Genomic DNA, 24,324 nt, shown 5'->3' on the forward strand with positions numbered 1-24,324 from the left:
TCATGAATAATATTATTAACGATATTAAAGTGAAACAATATAGTTGTTGGTTTTTTGTCTTCCAAGTTAACAGTTTATGAAGTTCGACACATGTAATTTTGATGTTATTAATTCAATGTTTTGCTATTTCTAACATAATTTCTTGTGTAATCTCTCTTTTTAGATATTGAAAAGTTGTTTGATACTTGTCAAAAATGGCATTCTCTTGCCTTTTAAAACTAAAGATATGTGACTTTAAGTAATTATATTGAAATTATTCCTAAATAATAAATAGAATTAAATTTCCTTGTATCAAAATCTAATGTATATTTCTATTTTGAAGTGTGGCCCAGGACTATTATTTATAGGGCTGAGGTGGCCCTCTGAACAAGTTGAGTTTGACATGCCTGCTCTAGATGGAGGTGAGTGGCCAGCTCCATGCCACTCCCACACCCAGGGAAACAGTCCTTGGTGCCTATTTGACAGGAGGCCATAACAGGTCTCAATAACCAAAATACAAGAAAGGATGATAGTATAAAAAAAAGGTAGAGCTCTCCCTGTAACAGGCCTTGGAGGCCCAGAGGGGTGCAAGACATCGAGACTCCCATACTTTCTCGACAATAAGTTCACAGATGGTAGTGAGGTCAGCCTTACATGCCAGCCACCCTTTACCTCCCAAGAATATTCCTGGTACTCATTTCTGTTAGAGCCTGAGTTGACCCCAGGGTCATAGTGTGACTGGAAGGATTCAGTCAAGCTAAAAATCCAATTACCTAACTGGGAATCGAACCCATGACCTTTCAGTTTGTAGCAGAATAAGAAAGGATGTGATATTACTTAAATGTGAAGATATGATTTACTGGTTTGAGGCCCACCACAACAAACTGTGAGAGAAACAATTTAATAGCCCTCAGGTTAAATTACAATATAGTTTCTCTAGGGTACAATGGTTTTGTACCGTAACCAAGGAGGAAACATCATAATGAACTTTACTACAACGTTCTGTGCAACATTTTATAACTGGAACATATGGAGACACTGTGTAGGAATTAAACATGGCACAGGATTCTGTAGCTAGGGACAATTTCATCACCGCCCACCACATCAATTTCATCACCGCAGCCATAGGGCTGCTCCTCTCTTGTCTCAGGGAGAAAAAGCAGAGGCAGGTAAGGGGAAGATAGCCTTAACTGAACAAGAGAAATGGCCCCTGCTACAGCCAAACATTTGTGAGAAGAATTAAAAAGGAAATCTGCTGATGTGATGTACCTTTTCTACACTGTTCTTTGATTCTGTAACAGCCTCCTGCAGCTTCAGTCTCCATGCTTTCTTGAGGGCTATCTGTAGCTCCCGTTCGCTGTACTCGGGCTCAATCTTGATGTTGGATAGTATCTCTTCTGGAGCTGAAAGTTGTGTCCGATTATTAATAACATTCAAAACTGCTTCTGCACCACATTTCCTTTCATGATTTCACAACACACTTCGTACCGGAAAGTATATAGTATCAAATGGCTGAGGATTAGTAAATAATGTATTCAAAAGTCTTGGTGCTTGTCACGTGATTAGGGATACTAGGTCCAATCAACATTTGCCTGGTGGTCCTGTGAAAAAACAAGAACCCAGTTCCCCCCCTTTTTTTTTAGTTCTAACTGTGGAAGCAACATGAGTCTGTACTTACGGTACGATTTGACGTGTTTATCTCTTACTGTAGCAGTTCAATAATTTTTTGTACTGATCTGAGTTCTATTTTAAATTTAGATCAACAAAAACTCGTTACCTCACTTGTTTCACTACTACCTTTGATGAAAACTTGAGTGTCATCACGGCCATCGCCATTAACGACTGAACGAATTCCCATTTTGGATATTAATAAGAGTGACGACCGATCTCTCGGGAATTTCTTATGCAGCTCCTAATAATTTTGATAAACACCAAAATTACTCAACTTATAGAATAATTTATACTCAACATCGCACAGCTCTCGTATGCTGAATGCCATTAAACTACAAGAACAAAAACAGAATTAATTTTGAACTTTGATCAAAGACAACGCAATATTTGTACCTTTCAAACTGGACTAATAGCTCAGTCGGTATCAAGGGTATGCAACTCAATGCTATTGGCGGGCAACACAGNCAACGCAATATTTGTACATTTTAAACTGGACTGATAGCTCAGTCGATATAGCGACAGGCTACATGCTGCACAACTGAGGACCACACAACACAAACACATGATCCACAAGACGAACGGAATGACCGCAAACAGATATCCTTGCCTCGTGTGGGATACGAACGACAATCCTAGCCTGCGATCGGGGCAAAACGTTTCATGACCTTAATAACTTAGATGCCTTGGACCCCTTGGACGCTGTACATTTCCATTCCAATCGCCCTCCATGTTTAAACATGGCTACCGCCACGGAATGCTAACTATCGATCTACCGAAGACTACTTATTACTACAGATCTGGCTACAACTGTCCACGGATGAATTTCGCTATTTTTTTGTATAAAAATTATTTTAAATTAAAAAAAGGCCTAGGCAATGCCCATCCAGCCTGCTGTAGCACATTCTTTTAAACATCTTATTCTATAATAGCGGTCACCCCGCGATTCTTAATATAGATCTTAACTTAAATCTGAGAGTATACTGTTAATAATCAGTACAGTTACTTCTTTCAATTTTCTTTCTATATTTTTTATTGCAGAAAAAAAAAAAAACATAAATAAAGGCCTAGGCAATGCCCATAGGTTACAGTTGTATGAAGTGCAAGTCTTACATTTTATGATATTGATTCCGGCGTCGTTAGCTTAGTTACCTAGCTAAAAGAAAACTACTTACCGCTACTTACGGGTACCAGTAGGCAGCGCCACAGCGCAAGCGGTTAGTCGCTGTCTTCCCACCGCGGCGGCCCGGGTTCGGTCAAGTGGGATTTGTGGTGGACAAAGTGGCGCTGGGTCAGGTTTTCTTCCGAGTACTTCGGTTGCCCCTGCCAATCTTCATTCCACCAATTGCTCCACAATCACCCTCACCTATCACCAGGATAGCTCAGTGTATAGAAACAGGCTATGGGATGAAAGGCAGGGATTCGATTCCCACCAGGGGGAAAGGATTCTTCTTCACTCCACAGAGTCCAGACCGGTTGCAGGGCCCACCACACCACCTATTCAATTGGTACAGGTGGCAAAACAGCTGGGGAGTTAAGCTAACTACTCACCTCCATCTTGTGACAAGGCCAAGAACAGCGGAGCTATACTTCCACTCCCCCATACATCTTCATGGCGTGGTAATTTATTAATTAAGCACAGGGTCAACTTTGCGTTTTCACTCGTTAAAGATCACTTAAAACGAGTTTACCAAATTGGTTCTGTATTTAATTTAGTTCTAAAGCACAGGTTGAGCCCTTCACTGAAAAGCCTGGGGCGGCTTCAATATATGTACTTTGACAACATAAAGGACCAACATTAATACTGAAATGTGAATTGAAGTTGAAATTTATACCTTTCAAAATGCACCACGAAAGTAAATCCTAGATACCTATTCTCTGGCCTACTGCCAGTCAGCATATCATGTTCACAAATCCTTTTGATAGTTCATTAAGATGGTCTTGGAAAACACTTCCCCCATCTTCCTCAGCATGGTGGGGGGAAATGATTCGTGTAATCTTTCATGTAACTGAAGCTTCAGCAGCTTGCCTTGGTAAAGGATGATATTTTTTTTTTCTTTGGCAATACAGCCCCAGTGGGCCTAGGCCTACCTCCATGAACTTCTCCATTCACTTCGGTTTTTCTAGATCTTAGACATACGGTAGGACTCCTTGGGTGGGTGATCAGTTCGTTGCAAGGCCTCTACCTGTACCCAAACACAGAAAAACACACACACACATCCATGCCCGGAGTGGGATTCGAATCCATGATCCCGGCTTCTGAGCAAGCGAAGACAGTTCACACCTTAAGACCACTCGGCTACCGTGACCGGCTAAAGGATGATATACCCTTCTATATTACATCACTCTCATTTCGAAACAAGATATGATTCACAGCTTCCACATAATGACAATCACATACACAACCAGCACTGGAAGTGTATTAAAACAAGTGACTCATAATTCATCATGCTGAGGGACTTCAGATCTAGCATACGAATTCCAAAGACACGATTTTTCTTGCAATTTGATATCACACCTACTTTCATGTTTTTCTACCATGCTTATGGCATTAAGATTCAAAGGCTTGCAATTTTGAGAACAATACTGGAAGTGTGGAATAGCAGAATACTCCAAACACATTTTCCTATTCTGCTTACTACTTTGGCTTGATGTACAATTAATTACTGTAGCTACAAATATATTGTTGGAAATCTAATCTTTGTGTTTAATTATCTCTATATAAGCTGCAAATGTCATTGTGTTGTGACGTATTCATGAGATGACCGCTTCATTCATGAAGTGGATAAATTCAGTTTTGGTTTCATGTAAATTAAAAACAAACTAAATTATTTTTCACATTGTGATATTTAGACTTGCTGGTGGTTATCAATGTTTCACAGACACATTCTTTTTCAGAGCTGCACTGGTATGTATAAATGTTTCAGATAGCATTTTATTTAATAGCCCTTTCAGGACCACCAATGCAGTGATTCAAAGCCCTACAGCCAAGATTCAGTATATAAAAAAATTCTGTGAAGTGCTATCCAGTTTCTGATGAAATAATCTTGCAGCCCAATATGTTTCAGACTTGAATGGCCAATTTAAGGGCAACTTCACATAAGATGAAAGTTGTTTAAATTACATCAAATTGTACAGCCATATATTTAAAACTAATGATATAACTAAGTCAATAAACAGTTGTAGATGTTTTTTTCACTCTTCTAAATGTAATGCTGAGGTTTATGCTGATAAGACTTGTGAATGTTTTTGAAGGCTTGAAAAGGTAACGTATTAAGATGACCACATTTTATGCTGTCAGTTACATAGCTAAGGACTGTATGGGTATAACCTTTACCTCTTTTTATATTCTATTAACTTTACCTGTTTATGCATCTTGCAACAACACCGTAGTGCAGTGGTTCTCAAACTTTTTACCTCTGAGCTCCCCCTACCCCCAACAAGAGAAAATACTCTCAGCCCCCAGCCTGTTTTTTCATGTCAAAATAGAAGTCATGGTATGTTTGACATTTTATTCAGCTTATTTTGTGTTTTTCTACATACTATTTAGCAGTTTTCTTACTCAAAATTAAACTATCACAATATTAGGCCTACAATAAAAATTAGTTTTAACACTTGCAATTAAACAAAAATGTACTGAAATTAAATGATATTTAACTAACAAGTATATAATTTTTTTCTGCAAAGGATATTAAACATTTAAATGTCAAAGTTCAGTGTGATGGATGGGCCTGCTTTCGAGAACAAAGTTTATCAAAACGTGGTGTAATATCAGAAATGGCCACTCTAACTTCTTTAGCAATATTTAGCCTTGAATGATACTTTGACTTTATAGCTGCCAAAGCACAGAAGCCTGTCTCGCATAAGTTGTTGTGAAAGGAATCAGGATCTTCAATGCTTTTTGGCTCAAAGTTGGGAATTCCTTGCCAATATGTATCCAACTCCAACAAAGACAATTCCTTAAATTTACTTTTTAATGAAGTATCACTAGTGAGATCAATGAGTTGTTCTTGCTCATTTACCTTCAGAGATGGCCCAGGAGCATTTTCAAATGGATTTTTTATCCAATTAAATTCATCAAAATCATTGCAAAAGTATTTCTTGAAATGAACTTTCAACATTATGAGATGTTCAAGTAGACAGCTTTTTATGTCCATTGGAAGCACTGGATTATCAGTGTCTTGTACCATTGACACCAGAGTAGGGAACATGTCTAGCATGTCACTTTCCATACTGTTTCTCCAGAGCTCTAATTTTCTCATGAATGCCTTCACTTTGTCATTCCAAGAAAGTACAGTTGCCTCATTCCCTTGAAGTGAAGTGTTGAGGATATTTAGTTTCTCAAATATATCTGTGAGGTAAGCCATTTTCAATAGAAAATCCTTGTTGCTGAAACTGTGCCAGTGAGTGATTTTCCCCATTAAAAAAAAACAGAACACCTCATGCCTCAGCTTAAACATTCTCTTTAATACCTTGCCTCTTGAAAGCCATTGAGAATCACTAAAAAACAACATACAGTGTATTCGGCACCCATTTCCTCACACAGAATTTTAAAAAGTCTAGACTTGAGGATTTGTCTTGATAATATTAACAGTTTTTACAACCATCTGCAGAGCTTCATGAAGGGGTGGGCTGAGTTCTTTAATTGCCAGAGCCTCCCGATGCATCATACAGTGAGTCCATACTGCTTCGGGAGTAACAGCTTTAATCTTTGCTTGTAATCCAGCATGGACTCCAGACATTGAATGAGCTCCATCTGTACATATGCCAGTGCACTTATCCCATTTTCATTAAAGAAAGCATTAATCATGTCAAAAAGGCTTTGAGCTGTTGCTGTTTTCAAGATAGGCTCACAGAAAAACAATTCCTCTTGCATATTACACTCAGCAACAAAATGAACGTACGCAATCAAATGAGCATCTTTATGAATATCAGTCGCTTCGTCCACTTGAAGTGCAAAGCACTTGTTATGCAACTTCTCAATTAAATGCCGATGTAAATTGTCAAAAACGTCTGAAATTCTTCCACAAACTGTGTCAGTAGAGAGGGGGATATTCTTTAGTTGTTGAGCAGAAGTGTCACCCAACACTGTTGATACTATGTCAATCGCTGCTGGTAAATTCAGTGTTTCTTGCATTTAGCAATTCTATGAGAAACCTGGTAAGAGGCCAAAAGGGCCTTAGAAGTCACATTTGTTGTTTTAGCAAATTTCTGTAAACCACTAAGCTTTCTAACAAAAAAAAAAATCTTTTGGTTTATTTGTAAACTTCGGATGTTTGGTTTCAAGAAGTCTCTTTAATTTATTAGGTTCCATACTATCTGTAGCTAAAATACTTATACAGATTACTAATTGCGGACGTTCTTCATCACTGATCACAGTTTTCGTAAAGCCTAGTGATAAAAGAGTTCTCATTGTACCTTCTCATTTTCACACTCCGAGTAGCTTCTTTCCCACCACTAGTTGAAGGAGCACTGGTGTCTTCATTTCTATCACTAATCAGGAAATGCTTCATGATCAATTGTTCATAATCAAGTCAACTTCAAGAGGTAAACAAAGCAGCACAACCGCACTGAAACGTTGAATGCATAAGAACACAACATCAAACAGGCATACCTGTCGATCACCATTGAGTCTGGCGACAAACTGCCTGCTCCCTGCCCAAGAGGCGCCAATGAGATGACATAAGTCACTGCCTTTAGCTGCGCGTGTACAGTGCTGCCTGCAAGAGGATCCGGCTGCTGAACTATCAACGCTGTCTCTGGCATACGTGTTTTATAATTGCCGGTGAAGAGAATAATTATTAGTTATTTTGAAATTCATGATAATTAAAGCCTGTACTCATCAAAAGTTTTTCTATGTGTATTTTTATTTATTGTTACTTTTCTAATTCATTTAGGGCACTTTAAATTTTTATCTGTAGGAAAGTATGCTGCACCCCCCTTTGAAGCCCTTCGTGCCCCACAGTTTGGGAACCACTGCCGTAGTGCAAATAACCATGTTGCTGCAGTGCCTCCAACACGTTACTACTCCTACATCCCTGTAGTGGCCAGAGTGGAAAGTGGACATGGGCGATGTACAAACTAGTGTGTGATCAGAATATCGCTTCTGGATGCAAAGCAAGGGGGGTTTCAATGAGGTTATCAATTTCTTCTTCCTATCTCCAGTAAGGGTGAGAACCCCATCCTGCAAACATTTAGACCCAAAAGGGATAAAATAATGGGAGTTGGAGACAATTCCACCAGTTTCAGAATTTGTACTCTGTTACAAGTTTTCTGGTAACGGTTCCAACAATGGCTATTCCTCTGCCTCCAGGCTCAAGTGCTCTCTTCACAGACTCCCAAACATAACTAAACTCCAAAATTGACCCTTGCTCATAATATCTAGGCACAAGTCACACAGAAAACACAGCACTTCCATTGTTGTTTTTGTCTGTTGCAGCGAGAATGTGTTTAACAAGCCATTGCCCAGAAATGATCACGGCATATCCACCCATCTCGCAGTATTTGCATAGCAACAGTTCTACACTCTACAATATTATTGGCTTTTTCTTTAGTATATTCTTCCTTGTACCTTTAATATTTTGGTACTGCTGCATAATGCCTCACATAGACATTTTTAATGTCATGTGTGTTCTTTGTAACAAATGAAAGGGAAATGTCCTGCTTGTCCTCCTTACCAGCTTTGGTTGGCTCAGATAACAAGTTTACATAGTTTTGTATTTAACAGTAATATCTTGTTTGAAAAAGTTATCTTAGTATTTTCAGTAATGCAATAGCATGCATAAGCTGGATATCTAAATTTAGTCCATTTTTCATTTTGTTGCTGGCATGTTTGTAATTTGATTCTAAAGTGCTATTTATCTTCTATAACCATTGTTTTCTGCAATGGTAGCAATAGTATTAATAGATATAAAAATTATACATTTGCATTTACAAAAGTGAAATACAGATATTTTGAGGCAATGGTGCCTGCACATTCTCGGGTCAAGTGCGAAGTATCACATTTTAACCCTTGGGGGGGGGGGATCTGCCTATAAGAATGCAGTGTCACAACCCAAAAGGTCACAATCTGAACAGTACCCACCGTGAAAACCTCAAACTTTTATGAATTTCAAAGAAATAGAATTAAAATTGTAATAAGGTTAATGAGAATTTTATCAGGTTTTACTATAGAAACTATGTTTAGTGACACTTGACTGGAACATTCAGACCTCAAAAACAAATCACTGAAGTATTTAAAACTAAAATTCAATCCAACCCAGTCATTACACACTACAAATGTCTGATAAATGAATTCAAACAATCCTGACTTACAGCCAAGAACCAGAGATAGTAAATGGGGCTATACTCATACACCAATCTGCTCTATGCTTCCCACATTTCCAACTTGCGACTGTTGATCGAAACTATATTTATACCAGGGGTTCCCTGGCCTAGAGAACCTGAGGTTAGGTCATTAGTGTTTTCTGAAGAGTCCCAGCTTTCATAATTCAAAAACTGGAACCAACAGATCAAATGTCTCCAATTCTTCCAGAAATCTCTGCCAATCTGATAGGTGCCGACTCATTCAAGCAGCACCATTTGGGTCACAAGGCAAATGATTTTAAATTCCAGATGTCACTCATGGAAGGACAAGTACATAACCACATACTGCAGGAAGATAAGCCTTCTGTGATGAAATCTGCCACTCCTTGAAGAATGTGGCTGCTAAGTCACAATAAACAAAACATTTACAGTGTAACCTCATATTTGGTAGAAGATATTTTGCAACTCTACACAGTACACAAATAACTATACTATACTTATGTTCAGTGTTACTACATTACTGCAAAATTTTCAGTCTTCTCTACAATCACTAAGCATCAGTTATGTTCATCCCATTCAATGTCAGAACCTTAAAAACATGGCAACACACCCATAAATATTTCAATTATTCATTTAAGAAATTTCCAGAAGCTATGTATATCTGCCATACCTCAGCTTCAGAATAAGGAAAGAAGACAAAAAGAAATATGGTATCAACATCTCAGGCTGACTGGAAATTTAAATTTTTGTGACAAGTTTGCCCGTTCCCATTTGGCGACTTGCCCGAGTAGTACAAAGGTTAAGAGTGCATCAAATTGCATACTTCCACTCCCCCACTACATGACCTGTGGTCCTTAAGCACAGTGACTTCTCCTTTCTTCTCCACAGGGTAACAAGCCAACATTTACAATAGCACCCCCTTCCCTATCTTCCAGCACTACACAATGTAAAAAAAAAATCTGACACAGAATGAAGCATGTAATCAGCATCAGACAAAATAACCACGAATAAAGAAAATGGATCAAGGTAAAATAAAAGACAATTGTAGAATTTTGCAGCCCTTTTAATTCAATTCAGACAAAGAACACAAAAGCTTAGGAATGAATTCTGTATTTCAGCATCAACCAAACGTCTATGTATTCACAAGTCTGTCAATAATGCAACAATTGTTTATTCACCATTTAATACTTAACACTAACACATGTTTCGGCCACAGATGGCCATCTTCATGTGGTTTAATGCATCCAAACTGTTACACTGTTGTGAAGTGTGCTAAAATCACACGTTCCAGTCCACTTAAAATCCATGACCTTTTTTTTTTCATACAATCCTGTTCCACCTCATAAGGGGCGTTGTCCACTTGTATAGAGCTATGTGTTTATTTCAGCAGCATGTTTTCCTGTTCATTAGCCCGCTGTTTTGCTATGTCTGCAATTTGCAATATCTGGTGAAGACGCAACACGCTGCTAGAGGGAACAACACACAAGAAAGGGGCATTTTGCAGATTGCAGACATAAGAAAACGAGCTAATGAACAGACGAACAAGCTGCTGAAACAAACATTCTGAAATAAACACATAACTCTAAACAAGCGGACAACGCCCCTTATGAGGTGGAATAGGATTGTATGAAAAAAAAAGTAATGGATTTTAAGTAACTGTCTGTTATTTTAAGTGGACTGCAACACGTGATTCTAGCACACTTCAGAACAGTGTAACAGTTGGATGCATTAAACCACATGAAGATGGCCATCTATGGCCAAAATATGTTGTTAGTGTTAAGTATTAAACTGTGAACAAACAATTGTTGCATCGACGGACTCTGAATACATAGCCATTTGCTTATGAATGAAATGGGAGGCAATTTCAAAGGAACAACACAAATAAGCTCAGGCAAATGAATCAACTCCAACGCTCTTTTTACTAGGGTACATACATTTTCAGTCAAATAATTTTCCTCCACTATGGAATGGCATTCAAAATACCTCAAATACTACGTTATACAGAAAGTCTTCTTCTGCTCAGAGCAAGCAGTAACTCTCCATTATGCAGATTATCATTTAGTGCTGCATGGTCTTGTGAATGATAAAGAGAGGAACTAATTATTACAAAGAAGTGCAAAATTTTGAGGAAAACAAATTTGGTGTCATAGTTGCTTAATTGTCGTCAACTTCTGCTTCCTGCTCCTCGTCAAACTCTGCATCCTCATCGGCAGTTGCTTCCTGGTATTGTTGGTACTCAGACACCAGGTCATTCATGTTTGATTCTGCTTCTGTGAACTCCATCTCATCCATGCCCTCACCTGTGTACCAGTGCAAGAAAGCCTTGCGCCTGAACATGGCTGTGAACTGCTCTGAGATACGCTTGAACAGCTCCTGGATGGCAGTCGAGTTACCAATGAAGGTTGCAGCCATCTTCAGTCCTCTGGGTGGAATGTCACAAACAGCAGTCTTCACGTTGTTAGGGATCCACTCAACGAAGTAGCTGCTGTTCTTGTTCTGGATGTTCAGCATCTGCTCATCAACTTCCTTCATGGACATGCGTCCTCTGAAGATAGCAGCAACTGTGAGGTAACGACCATGCCTTGGGTCACAAGCAGCCATCATGTTCTTGGCATCGAACATTTGTTGAGTCAGTTCTGGTACTGTCAGGGCTCGGTACTGTTGGCTACCACGGGAGGTGAGAGGTGCGAAGCCTGGCATGAAGAAGTGGAGACGTGGGAATGGGACCATGTTGACAGCAAGTTTACGGAGATCAGCATTCAGCTGACCTGGGAACCTTAGGCAAGTGGTCACACCAGACATTGTGAGGGACACTAGATGGTTCAGGTCACCATATGTTGGAGTCGTGAGTTTCAGTGTCCTGAAGCAAATGTCATAGAGGGCTTCGTTGTCAATGCAGTACGTTTCGTCAGTATTTTCAACCAGCTGGTGGACTGACAATGTCGCATTGTAAGGTTCAACGACAGTGTCGGATACCTTTGGTGAAGGTACAACTGAGTATGTGTTCATTATCCTATCTGGATATTCCTCTCTGATCTTGGAAATAAGCAATGTGCCCATGCCAGAACCAGTTCCACCTCCCAAGGAGTGGGTCAGCTGGAAACCCTGAAGACAGTCACAGCTCTCCGCTTCTTTCCTTACCACATCCAACACAGAGTCGACCAGCTCAGCACCTTCAGTGTAGTGACCCTTAGCCCAGTTGTTGCCAGCACCACTCTGACCAAAAACAAAGTTGTCAGGTCTGAAAATCTGACCGAAAGGCCCAGATCGGACAGAGTCCATGGTGCCGGGTTCAAGATCCACCAAGATGGCACGGGGTACGTACTTTCCACCGGATGCTTCATTGTAGTAGACGTTTATTCTCTCAAGCTGAAGGTCAGAGTCACCATGATAGGCACCAGTTGGGTCAATACCATGCTCATCAGAGATGATCTCCCAGAACTGCAGATAAATAAAGTACCTTAGATGAGCTATGAGGTCCACCAAACCAGTATTTCATAAATCTAACAATTCATTAATGCATGCAATTCCTCTATCTTTGCTATTTTTGACCACAGATTTTAGACAGTAGTAGTACAGCCCAGGCTGTCTGGCAAAAATTACTGAATATGAGTATAATATCCATGTAAATGTTCAGACAAAATGAAAAAAGTAACATGGTTCAAGGCTAAATATAAGAACTGTATCCCATGTCAAATGCACATATAAAAGGAACTCCTCAGAAAAAACAAGGCCAATTTTACTAATCTGACTTGGATAGTGACAATAATACTCCTCATACCACAATGGATGATCAGATCAGACTTGCAGATAAAATTTGTTTCATAAATTCATCCTACTATCTCTCTCTTCATGCAGATTATTTATGGAAGTCTGAATGTGTAACAAGTACACTAGTGTGGAGAAAATTATGTACAGCAGCAGGGTCGGCAACATGTAAAATAAAAAGTTGCTAACATTTTTTGCTAGCTCACAAAAGAATTTTTAAATGTTCTTATGCATTTGGTTTAAATCTAATTTCAAATTCACTGATAGGTTACACTACTTTGAAAATACAAGACATATTTCCTGCTCACTTTTGTAGCCAGATTACACATTCATGGCAACAGCAACACGCCTTCTATTCACAACTTCCAAAACACAGAGTACATTTTCTACACCACAAACAACTTTCATAAATCAACCTTGGTGGCTCTCAGCATACATATTCATTTCAAACATTCCTTCACATCTTATGCAAAACTTGCTTCTGATTTATGGAGGAATGAACTCAGTATCAAAATGTAATCAGATCCATTTATTGCTCACTTTTGTAGCCAGATACTCATGACAAAGGTTGCTAATGTCACTAACATGTCCATTCACTGCTTATTTCCAAACTACAACACCTGAACATTTTCCATGTTACAAATATTTTCAGACTACTTCAAAAGCTTAGGGTTAAAATCAGCTTTGAAATGTCAAGATGCCTCAAGTAAAGGTATCCCTGTAACAGGCCATGGATGCTCAGAGTTGTGATATGTTAAGGTTCTCACATTTTCTAGACAATCGGCTCATAGATGGTGGTAAGGTTGTCAGCCTTACGCGCTGGCCGCCCTTTACCCCCAAGGATATTCCTTGTACTCATTTCTGTTAGAGGCTAAGTCAACCCCAGGGCCATAGTGCGGGTGGAACGATTAGGTAAATTAAAAAAATTCACCTCACTGGGTTTCGAACCCGTGACCTTCCGGCTTGTAGCATAGTGCCTCAACCAACTATGCTACTACATGCCCCATATACGTGTGACCTATACACAAAATTACTGTCAAGACTAATCATGTGAAAATGTGTTTATGTTATGCTCCTGAAAGGACACTTGGAACACCAGTTAGCCTATACCCAAAACTCTCAGCTGGTAGTGGTGACAGCGCCACTGCATGATGGGTTCAATCTCCGTGCACTGCAAACATTTAGGCCTGCTTCCAGTTGGTTTGTGTAATATGAATCAATGGGATATGACACTATGTAGTCTGTTCTAAGTTTACAGATCTTTCACTGGACCACAGGGCATCAAACTACATGGTCAAAGGGTAAACCAGCAAGAGAGCAGAGTGCTTGCTCAGTATACTCCTGAACTCTGAAGATGGAATCGGTATGTTCTCTGAAATGCCTCTGACCTACCAGACCTGAGTAAAAGGTAAAGTTGCCCTGGAAATCACGCCCCCTCTAGAGTTTCAGAGAAAGGTTGTAAGATGTTAGCAGTACACTGTGGTTTAAGAGCAACTCTGAAATAGGATGGATTGTGAAGGGTTATTTCCCATGTCTGGCTTATAATTACTATATTACTGTATTAAAGTTTCAAACTGAACTTCAGGATCATAAATCATTAAGTGATGTACCTGATTTCATGTAGCATTCAAGTGAAAATTTTAAAATCAGGAAGTAATTTAGTCACAAGATCTGAGACTATGAGGTTGCTAACAGTATGTAAAGCAACAGTGATTGTGTTGCGCTTGCTTTACTTATTTCATCTAAGTGTGTCAGTCTCTCCTAGTGGCAAATAAATTATCTCATTACCGCTGATGTTGGTAGTTTTGGTTGTAACACCTTTGAGACTCTCATAATATCCAGCTCCCTAGTCCAGACAGATTCATTTACTTACACTTAATTACATTTATGGGAGTACATCTCTCATCAGGACCCATCCCTTTTAATTAATTAACTTTGATGTAAGCCTGAAGTGAGAGGTGATTCGGCTAGTGTCAACCTACAAATGCTTTGCTACTGAGTTTATACATGGTGTGAAGGATATCCCAAGAATCAAACAAGACTCTGAAACTCCTTAGACGTTAGACTTCTCCTTTTCCAGGATTAATACTGTTGGAAGTGCAATTTTTCATGAAAGTGAGTATTGGTGTAAGCCAAGAGATGGTGCAGTAATCTGTGAGTGGGTGCACTGATGTGGGCATCCGGTGTAAGACAAAATGTACAGTAAGATGTACTAAAGAGTAATATCCAAGTGAATCAGAGTTTTATTCAAAATAATCACCTCGAATCATCAATGCCAACCAACAGGTCATGGGCCCAGAAAACTGACTACACATTCGTGAATGTGGGGGGGCAGAAAGGCAATAGGTGCGAACAGTGAGATTGCGCGTCTTTGTGCCCGGTGCTGACTGCGTGTTGAAGGTTTACAAAATTAACTACAATATGGATGAAGAAAAATATCACATACCGCTGTTTGATGGTAAGAACTATGATGATTGGAAATTTTTATTATCATTATCATTGGATGGAAGTATTCTTGGACAAGAAGGATGTGCTAGTACACATGCAGGAATCACTGGGAGAGGTTATGCGACCACACGAGATACTAGAAACAGACACACCAGCAGTCAGGAGGACTAAGGAAGAGAAACTGAAGAAACTTGAAAAAGAGGACAAAAGATGCAAAAGTTATATTATGCAGAGGATTCAAGATAATCAGAAGAAACAGTGAAAGGCAAGTCCACGGCGAGAGAAGTGTGGAAGGCGTTGGACAGATTTTTGAAAGTGAGCGCAACAAGCAGAATAAATCTCGTCAAGAAACTACAATTGTGGATATATAATCCATTTCAAGAAAGGTTTGAAGATTTTTGTGTGAAGTTTGGCAATTATTCGAGACTTGAGACAAGCAGGTGAGAGTTGTGATGATGAGTGTGTGGTCATACAATTTTTATTGTCCATGCCAGCTGAGTATGAAAGTGTAGTAACAGCCTGAAGAACTGTAGCCACATCTAAATTAACGCTTGAGGGGGTGCGCCAACATATTGAAGAATTTGATGATAGAAAACAAAGAAGACATCTAATGTAACATTATCTACAGCATTCACTGGGTATCAGCAAAGTCGGGGAAATTACCATTCCCAGGGTTATTCCACAAGATTGGGATGTTAAAATTGTGGGATGACCAACCATAAGGTGGAGGAATGCTTCAAACCAGGAGGAGGTGCTCAACGAGGAGCCAATTTGAGGGGAAGCAGAAGTGTACGACCGAGGAGAAATGATAGAGGTGAACATCAAGGAGGCCGTGGTGGACGGCATCAGCAGACGGTAAATCTACCACAATGAGACCTAGGCAGAGGACCATGTAATCTCCGAGGAAGAAATTATAATAATTATGGAAGGAGAACAACAGACATCCATCAAATATCTGTGCCTGAGGACACAGAACCACCAGTGTATACAAGGTGTGGCAATAGAGAACCCGGATTACTTTTATGACTATTTCCGGCCACGTCATTGATGAAGAGGAGGGTAGGGCATTGACCCNTATGAGTGATTTTGATGAAAGTGTTTGGCTTCTAGATACGGGAGCTACAGATCACCTTGTGAGAGCCGATACAAGAGCAACCAATGTAAGGGTCCTTTTGAATCCAGTAAAGATACACATTGCTAAAAGTAAGGAATTTTTGGAAGCCAAAAGAACTGGGGATGTGAGAGGGGTCACTTATGTCAATGGCAAACCAGTAATACTTGAATTTAAGAATGTGTTGTTAGTGGACAATTTGAAATTTAATTTATCAATTTCCAAATGTGAGGATAAAAAATGTAAGATGATAATTTAAAGATGGGACTTTGCCATTTGGTATAATGATATTAAGATTGCTGAGGGAGTTAGACATGGAAAGTTGTATAAATTGCAATATAAGGTTGGAACAGAAGTTGAGGAGTGTCATTCTGTGAGGGTAGAGCAGATGGTATGGACTGTATTCATAAGTTTGAACATAAAATATGTGATGTATGTGTTGAAGGGAAACAAGTGAGTGTGTCACACTCCCATTCTAGGGAAAGAGCGAGCAGAATACTTGAAAGAATTCATTGTGATGTGTTTGGTCCTATCAATCCCACTGGATACAATGGAGTGTGGTACTAACTGTAGTAGATGATTTCTCTCATTTCACAGTTGCATATACATTTAAAAATAAAAGTGAAGTTGCCCAATATTTGAAAGAATATGTAGCAATGGCTACTGCGAGATTTTCAGTTGAAATTTGTCAATTTAGATGTGATAACAGCAGGGAATATGTGAACGATGAAGTAATTACATTTTTCAGGGAAAGAGGTATCCAATGGGAGTTGAATATACCATACACAAGTGCTCAGAATGGAGTAGCGGAGAGAATGAACCGAACAATTAAAGATAAAACTAGATGCATGTTAAGAGGATAAAACTTAAAGAGAACCTTTTGGATAGAGGCAGCCCTTACGGCTGTGTACCTAATAAACAGAAGTCCCACAAAGGCAACTGAAGGAAATAAGGTTCCTGCAGAAGTTTGGTATGGGACTCGCCCAAATCTAAAAAAACTCAGGAAGTTTGGGTGTGTGGCATTTGTTAAGAAACATATGACTGATATAGGCAATAAGATGGAGTCCAGGAGCAAGAAATGCATTTTGTTAAGATTTTGCCCCAATGGGTATAGGTTGTGAAGCCTATTTGAAAGAAAGATCATTTCAGCATGCAATGTTGTGTTTGATGAAAGAAGGACATCATTCAAAGGAGAGTTAAAAAACGAGATTATCAGTGTAAGTGAAGAAGAGCAAAATAGAGGTGATGAAGTAGAGTTGAGTGGAGATGAGCTCAATATTGGGGAGAGAAATAGTCAGGTGGAAACAGGAAGTTCAGTTGATCAAAACCAAACAGAAATGGAAGAGACAAGGCTGGAAGTAAACAGGAGCAGAAAATTTCGTAAGAGACCAGGGTATCTCGATGAGTACTCTACTGTAGTGATGACGGATGAGTATGCGGAATTAATATCTGAGGAAAGGAACAATAAGATGGAGTTCGCTACGTTAACAAATATGCCAGATGATAGTTCAGAGTATGAGGTTGTGATGAGTGCTATTGCGTATTGTGAGGAGGTGCCAGAGCGCTATGAAGAGATAGAAGTCAGGCTAGATAGGGAGAAATGGTATCAAGCAATACAGGAGATATCAGCTTTGAAGGAGAATGAGACGTGGGAATTGGTGAAGCTACCTCCCAGCAAGAAGGTTATTAACCTTTATCGGACAGGCCATTTAATTTCCGGTAGGGGCAGCTGGACGGAGTTTATTTAAATGCCCGCCCTTCTAGAGCAATGAAATTGTAAGCATGTTTCTAAAAATGGTGTGATTTCTACATTTTTTATGATAAACGAACGAAATGAACGCTCCTTTAATGTAGAAAGAATATAGAATCAGATATTCTAATTTACAGATTTTAATATCTGTAAAAAATTTTTACACTGATTCCCAAAATAAAATTTCCCGAAATTCATACATTTTCTGCACCATGCGTTCTAGCAGTGTAATACATTTTCTGCACCATGCGTTTTAGCAGTGTAAGTCCTTGTGGCGACTTCACATTCAATGGTATCTCTTGTTGTAGCTTATTTATCGTATGGGACATGTCGCTATGCACGACTGTTTGCGTCTGAAATTCCTCGCTGCCTAATGTGTTAGATAAACACAGAAGTTACTTCTCGGAATATGGTGTTGCCAGATCGGTCATTCGTTCATTCATTGCAGTCAAACCATTGTGTTTGTAACGATTTTGAAACATCGCAATATAAGGTTAGCCACCCATGACATCATGAAGCAGATATTGGGTTCAGAGAAGTCGTGAATGAGATTTTTGTATGTGTGGGCTCGAGGTTAAGATTTATGGCTTCTTATCGTGGTCTAAGCACAGAGATTCACTGCTAGCACTGCTAGAGATCCGTATACACGACGACGTCGTATGGAAAATGCTGAAATGAGACACAGATTCGGACTGCTATTCAACCGATTCTGAATGTGGCGTGGAAGGTTGGTCTTCTGATGCCTGAAATTGAGAAATAGCTGTTCAATGACACAGATTATGAGAGGGGCGAGCAAAGTTGGAATTCTGATTCCGCGGACGACGGGTCATCACCTTCGTCGGCAACTTGGGGACCGCCAGACCAGTGTGGCTGGAGAGGTGTGAATAATTATTCCGGTGTAGCTGCGGGGATAAATATCACTGCAGCTCGACATCACTGGCCTGCTTCCTCTAAATCGCAACTGAGGTGTCGTGTGTGCTTTTCGCGTGGGAAGCGGTCTAGCGTTCGTACGAAGTGCGTGAGCTGCGACGTCGGACTCTGCATTTCGGAATTTTTTCGGCAGTACCATACGAAGGCCACATTACCATAGATGACGCAGGGGGGAAGGCTGTTTCCTCATGAAGATGGTGAACATATATCACGTAAGTAGAGCAAAAATTTAATTTTAAAAAAATCTTTACACGCGTGCAATGCGCGAAATCATATGAGGTCGTTCGGCCATATGACGTCGGTAGATTACATTAGATCATGCAGGAGGGAAGGCTGTCACCTTATAAAGGTTGTGACCAAAAATTATGTAAATAGAAGAACAATTTATATTTTAAATTTAATTTAAAAAAAATCTTTACACGCGTGGAATGCGCGACATCATATGATGTCGTTCTTAAATTTGTCCTTACTTTTAACGTCATATGACGTCCCTAGATTACATTTGATCATGCAGGAACGAAGGCTGTCTCATTATAAAGGTGGTGACCAAAAATCATGTAAATAGAACAATTTATATTTTTAATATAATATTAAAAAAAACCTTACACGCGTGGAATCTGCGACATCATATGATGACGTTCGGCCAGCTGCCCCAACTTTTAACGTCATCATATGACGACGTTCGTCCGATAAAGGTTAAAAGCAAATGGGTATTTACAGTAAAGTATAACAAAGAGGGAAAAATCAAATGATACAAGGCGAGATTAGTGGCAAAAGGGTGTTCACAAAAGGAGGGTCAAGACTACTCGGAGACATATGCACCAGTAGCGAAACTGTCAACTTTGAGGATTTTACTGAGTGTATCTAATAGTAAAAAGTTTTACATTCATCAGTTGGATGTCAAGAATTCTTTTTTTAAATGGTTTATTAAAGGAAGAAATTTACCTGGAAGCACCAGAAATCCTAAATGTAGAGAACAGGGTTGTTTGTAAATTGCGGAAAACATTGTACGGGGTGAACCAAGCTCCGATGGAATGGAACGCAAGATTTGACTCATATGTGAAAGAACTGGGATTTAAGCAGTGTACGACCGACAGATGTCTGTACGTAGGCAACTCTGACAATGTGTGCATGTACCTATTACTGTATGTGGATGATTTTATCATTGCAACAGATTGTCCAGAAACTCTGAAGGAATTAAAAGTACTGATGAATGAGTTTAAGATGAGCAATCTAGGGGAGCTTAGTTATTTTTTGGGGGATTAAGAGTGAAAGAAAAGATTATTCAGTGTTTTTGAGTCAGTCGAGCTATGTTAAAAAATTAATTTTTAAGTTCAAAGTTCGAAGCCAAAGTTGACTCCTTTGGAAGTCAAGCAAATAAAAAGACATTGTTTTAGAACCAGTTGAGAACCGGAAATATAGAGCACTTATAGGATGCTTAATGTATGCATGTCTAGCGACTAGACCAGATCTGAGTATAGCAGTGAATTTCTTCAGCCAGTACCAAAGCAAGGCTACTAAAGTGCTATGGGAAGGCCTGAAGCATATTTTGCGTTATCTTCAAGGGACCAAGAATTGGGGGTTATCATATAGAAGCCACAATGAAACGATTTTGGTAGGATATGCAAATGCAGACTTTGCAAATGGTGTGGATAGGAAATCAGTAACAGGTTATCTGTTCAAACTATATGGAAATTTGATAGTCTGGGCATCATGGAAGCAAAGAACGGTAGCACTTCTGTCTATTGAGGCAGAATTCATCGCCTTGGCTTCAGCTGCAGCTGAATATTTATGGGTTAAGCAAATGCTACAGGAGATGAAAGTGTGTGCAGAAGAACCAGTAATAATGTTTGAGGACAATCAAGCCTGTATTCACTCACTAGTGAGATGGGACCAGAAACAATTAAAGCACAATGATGTTAAATATAATTTCATAAGAGATCTGATAAAGAATAAATTAATTGAAGTTAAGTATATTGAATCGGCTAACCAAATGGTGGACATTCTTACAAAGGGAATGCCATTCAATTTGTTTAAGACCCACAGAACAGAATTAGGAATGTGTGAACTTGAGTGAGTAAAATGATGAAAAATTGAGGAGTGCTGGAAGTGCAATTTTTCATGAAAGTGAGTATTGGTGTAAGCCAAGAGATGGCACAGTAATCGGTGAGTGGGTGCACTGATGTGGGCATCCGGTGTGTAAGACAAAATGTACAGTAAGATGTACTAAAGAGTAATATCCAAGTGAATCGGAGTTATATTCAAAATAATCACCTCGAATCATCAATGCCAACCAACAAATACAAATAGCTAACAGGTGCGCTATAAGTTTGAAAGAACACTGTTCTAATCCCATGGATGGGGTCAGAGTCTTTCAGTATAAGTGATCAGCTGCTTCCCCAGTCACAAAATAGGCCACTCTTGAAACCTGAAGATTCATTACCACACGTGACTATCAGCTTATCAATGACTGCTGCATGGAGCTGATTATGCCAAATGATGTCAGTTTATGTACATCATGGCTTTTCTATAATGATCTAAAAGGGTCTGAGGAGGAAGTGGCCCGTCAGTAACTCTTCTACTCTGAACCACACACCATACCCCATCTTTAGATATGAACTGCTCAGACTGAAATCAATTTTTTTTATACTTTTCGATATATGAATACAAAATATTCTGGAAGGGCTTCAGGAGAAATTGGTAGTGACCCACTTCACTCTTTTACTCCGAACTGCATACATATCATTTATTTCAACAGGAATCAAAATGGCTTTCAGTTACTGTGTCACAGTACTACTATGGTAACAATCACGTGGCCAAACTTCCCTACAGTGGTTGAACAAAGAATATTGATATTTGTTCCACTTGCTGGTCAATTTTTAATATCCTTTTATGCAATACGAATTTGGAACTGTAGAGACCCTTTTCAAACTTCTGTCTGTATAGCACCTAAGGTGGCTTTGATGTCCTCTATAGCCACTGGCTATAGGCAGGACCGAGGGGTAGGGGTTCGAATCCCGACAGGGTCAAGAATATTCTTTTAATGTCGTTCAGGCCGGCTCTGGGGCCCACCCAGCCTCCTATACGATGGCTATCAGCTGCTCTTTCCATCTCCTTCACCTTACTGATGTAACTACCGGCAAGACGAAAACTATAAAATACTATTGTGCATAAACGATCTCAAGGCTGAGATTCGAACACGCACATCACAAAAAATGGGAATATCAACTACTATAGCGGGTAATCAGGTCGGTGTAGACGCCTTTTCTTAATCAGGCAACCTACCGCAGTTTCGTATCGAGAAGATTCCACCCCATGTAGAAACGCTGTAATACGCCATGGAAAATGGCCGGGACACCGCCTGCCAGCCACAAAAAATATTACAACGGGAGAGCAGAAAGCCCACAAAAAGCACGTTTCGTTAGAGAAAATAATATACCAAAATTAAAAATAAAATCAACACTGTACAAACGCAGAGCTACAAATGACCAAAAATATACCAAAATTAAAAATAAAATCAACAATGCACAAAGACAAAGCTAAAAAATGACCAACGACGCCACCAAAATTATATATACTGCAATTATGATTTAACGGCTTTACGTTCAACTAATGTAAATCTTACCTTAGCACCTATCTGATTGCCGCACTGGCCAGCCTGGATATGTACGATTTCCCTCATTTTGCTTCTCTACCTCTGCTACAAACCTTCCTTGTAAACGGATGCAAGTAAATGGAACTACAGCTCTCTGATGTCGGTTCTCCTAACGGATTTTTGAAGCTATGCTATGGTAGCGACGCCCGTGCTGTAACCTAATTGGTTATTTCAAACTGCTAGAGTGATGTAATTCAGCGCAGCCAAGCTTCGTGAACAGTCACCAGCCAACGCGGGAATTGCGATACGTTACTTCAAACGCACACGCACCTTGTTTTTGTTTGTTTGTTTGTTTGCTTTTTTTTCCCTCCAAATTTCATACTTCTCTCTTTCGATATATTACCCCACTTTTAAGGTTTCATTTTCTTCCAACACAGAGAACGACTTCTGGAAAGACTTGAATATTAATGCGAATGCGAAGGCCACGCCAAAGTTCAAACGGTTAGTCGCTGGCTTCCCACTGCGGCGGCCCGGGTTCGATCCCGGTTCTGGTCAAGTGGGATTTGTGGTGGACAAAGTGGCGCTGGGGCGGGTTTTCTCCGAGTGCTTCGGTTTCCCCTGCCAATCTTCATTCCACCAAATTCTCCATCATCCTAATCACCCAGGGCAGGCACAATAGGCTAATCAGTGGGCGCCGTGCGGAGTGGACCCAACAGGACTCCACCCGCCACTAAGCGAATTAAAAAAAAGGCAAATGCGAAAGAAAAGGTAAATTTTGTATTACTCCATGGAGACAGGTTCACGAGCCACAGTTAGCATCAAAGTTAATTTTTCAAAGTCAAAGTTTCTTTATCACATGGCAATTTGCCGCCAGTCAGTTAGCCATGGCATCAAGCCCCTTGAGAATCATGTCTAGCACTTTTCTTTCAATTGAACACTTGTGGTCATAGTCCTTATAGTATAACATTCTCTCGGATGAGAGGATGGGTCTGCCGTTTACAATTGCTGCTGGTCCTCGCCAGCGCAGCCATTCTCAGGTCCAAGTTTCGCAGGACTCATGACCACATTTTACTGTCTCAGATTAGAGACTCCCAAACTGACACCAAGGATGGTATATGGGATATACACTGCAGTGGTTAGATCCATAAGCACATATGCCGCCACTATATGGTGGCCTAGAGTCAAACTCAAAACAAGTCAGGTAGAACTTAGCAAACTGCAAAAGACAGCCTGCTTGGGAATTATGGGAGCAATGAGAACAGCTCCAACATCTGCAATGGAAATCCTACTAGGATTCCCTCCACTGCAGATGGAAGCAGAGGCCAAGTTAGGAAATTACAGATTATGTTGCAATGATCAATGGAGACCTAAATCCGATGTCTTTGGACATGCATACATGACTTGGGACATGAAAAAGAACCCATCCTATAGATGGGATCTGATAAAATGCTGCCAAAACATGTTTATGATAGACCCTGATAGATTTCCTGATAGAAGTGAATGGAAAGAAGGGTTTCAACCTGATAGAAATGGGGGACTCATCTGGTATATAGATTGTTCCAAGACAAATAAAGGCACTGGAGCTGGAGTGTATTGTAATGGAACGAGGAAGAAGCATACCTTCAACCTTGGTCAGTACACAACAAAGTTCCAGGCAGAGGTGTATGCCATTAAGGCATGCGTAGTTCAGAATTTAGATAGGAACTATAGAAATAGGAACATTTATATCNTCAGATTAGAGACTCCCAAACTGACACCAAGGATGGTATA

The 24,324-nt window shown here is 39.8% G+C and overlaps 2 protein-coding genes across 8 annotated transcripts in view; both read right to left on the reverse strand.

Annotated features, from left to right (window-relative positions):
* Window positions 1–2,075, reverse strand: part of LOC111865863 (U4/U6.U5 tri-snRNP-associated protein 1-like) — a 14,001-nt gene extending 11,926 nt beyond the window's left edge. For 4 of the 7 annotated variants that reach the window (XM_023854275.2, XM_023854276.2, XM_023854272.2 and 1 more), the window contains exons 1-2: window positions 1,777–2,036; window positions 1,249–1,382 (exon numbers count right to left, since the gene is read on the reverse strand). In XM_023854275.2, coding sequence (XP_023710043.1) covers window positions 1,249–1,382; window positions 1,777–1,837 — 195 coding nt within the window. In that variant the 5' untranslated portion in view covers window positions 1,838–2,036. The other 3 variants (XR_002843052.2, XR_004513163.1, XR_002843051.2) reach the window with 3 other exon arrangements.
* An 8,675-nt stretch (window positions 2,076–10,750) lies between these two features.
* LOC111865858 (tubulin beta-1 chain) lies at window positions 10,751–22,746 on the reverse strand. Its single transcript, XM_023854268.2, has 2 exons — window positions 22,585–22,746; window positions 10,751–12,393 (listed from the first exon to the last, which is right to left on the reverse strand). Exons 1-2 carry the CDS (start codon window positions 22,639–22,641, stop codon window positions 11,107–11,109), a joined length of 1,344 nt encoding a protein of 447 aa, XP_023710036.1. The 5' UTR covers window positions 22,642–22,746; the 3' UTR covers window positions 10,751–11,106.
* Window positions 22,747–24,324: the final 1,578 nt, after the last annotated feature.

This window comes from Cryptotermes secundus, unplaced genomic scaffold (assembly GCF_002891405.2).
Source record: "Cryptotermes secundus unplaced genomic scaffold, Csec_1.0 scaffold1392, whole genome shotgun sequence".
Taxonomy (NCBI): domain Eukaryota; kingdom Metazoa; phylum Arthropoda; class Insecta; order Blattodea; family Kalotermitidae; genus Cryptotermes; species Cryptotermes secundus.

Excerpts from the sequence above, each read along its gene's own strand:
- LOC111865858 (XM_023854268.2), bottom strand. The coding sequence starts at position 22,641 with ATGAGGGAAATCGTACATATCCAGGCTGGCCAGTGCGGCAATCAGATA. Across the intron at positions 12,394-22,584 it reads GCAATCAGATAGGTGCTAAG|TTCTGGGAGATCATCTCTGA; the intron begins GTAAGATTTACA and ends ATTTATCTGCAG.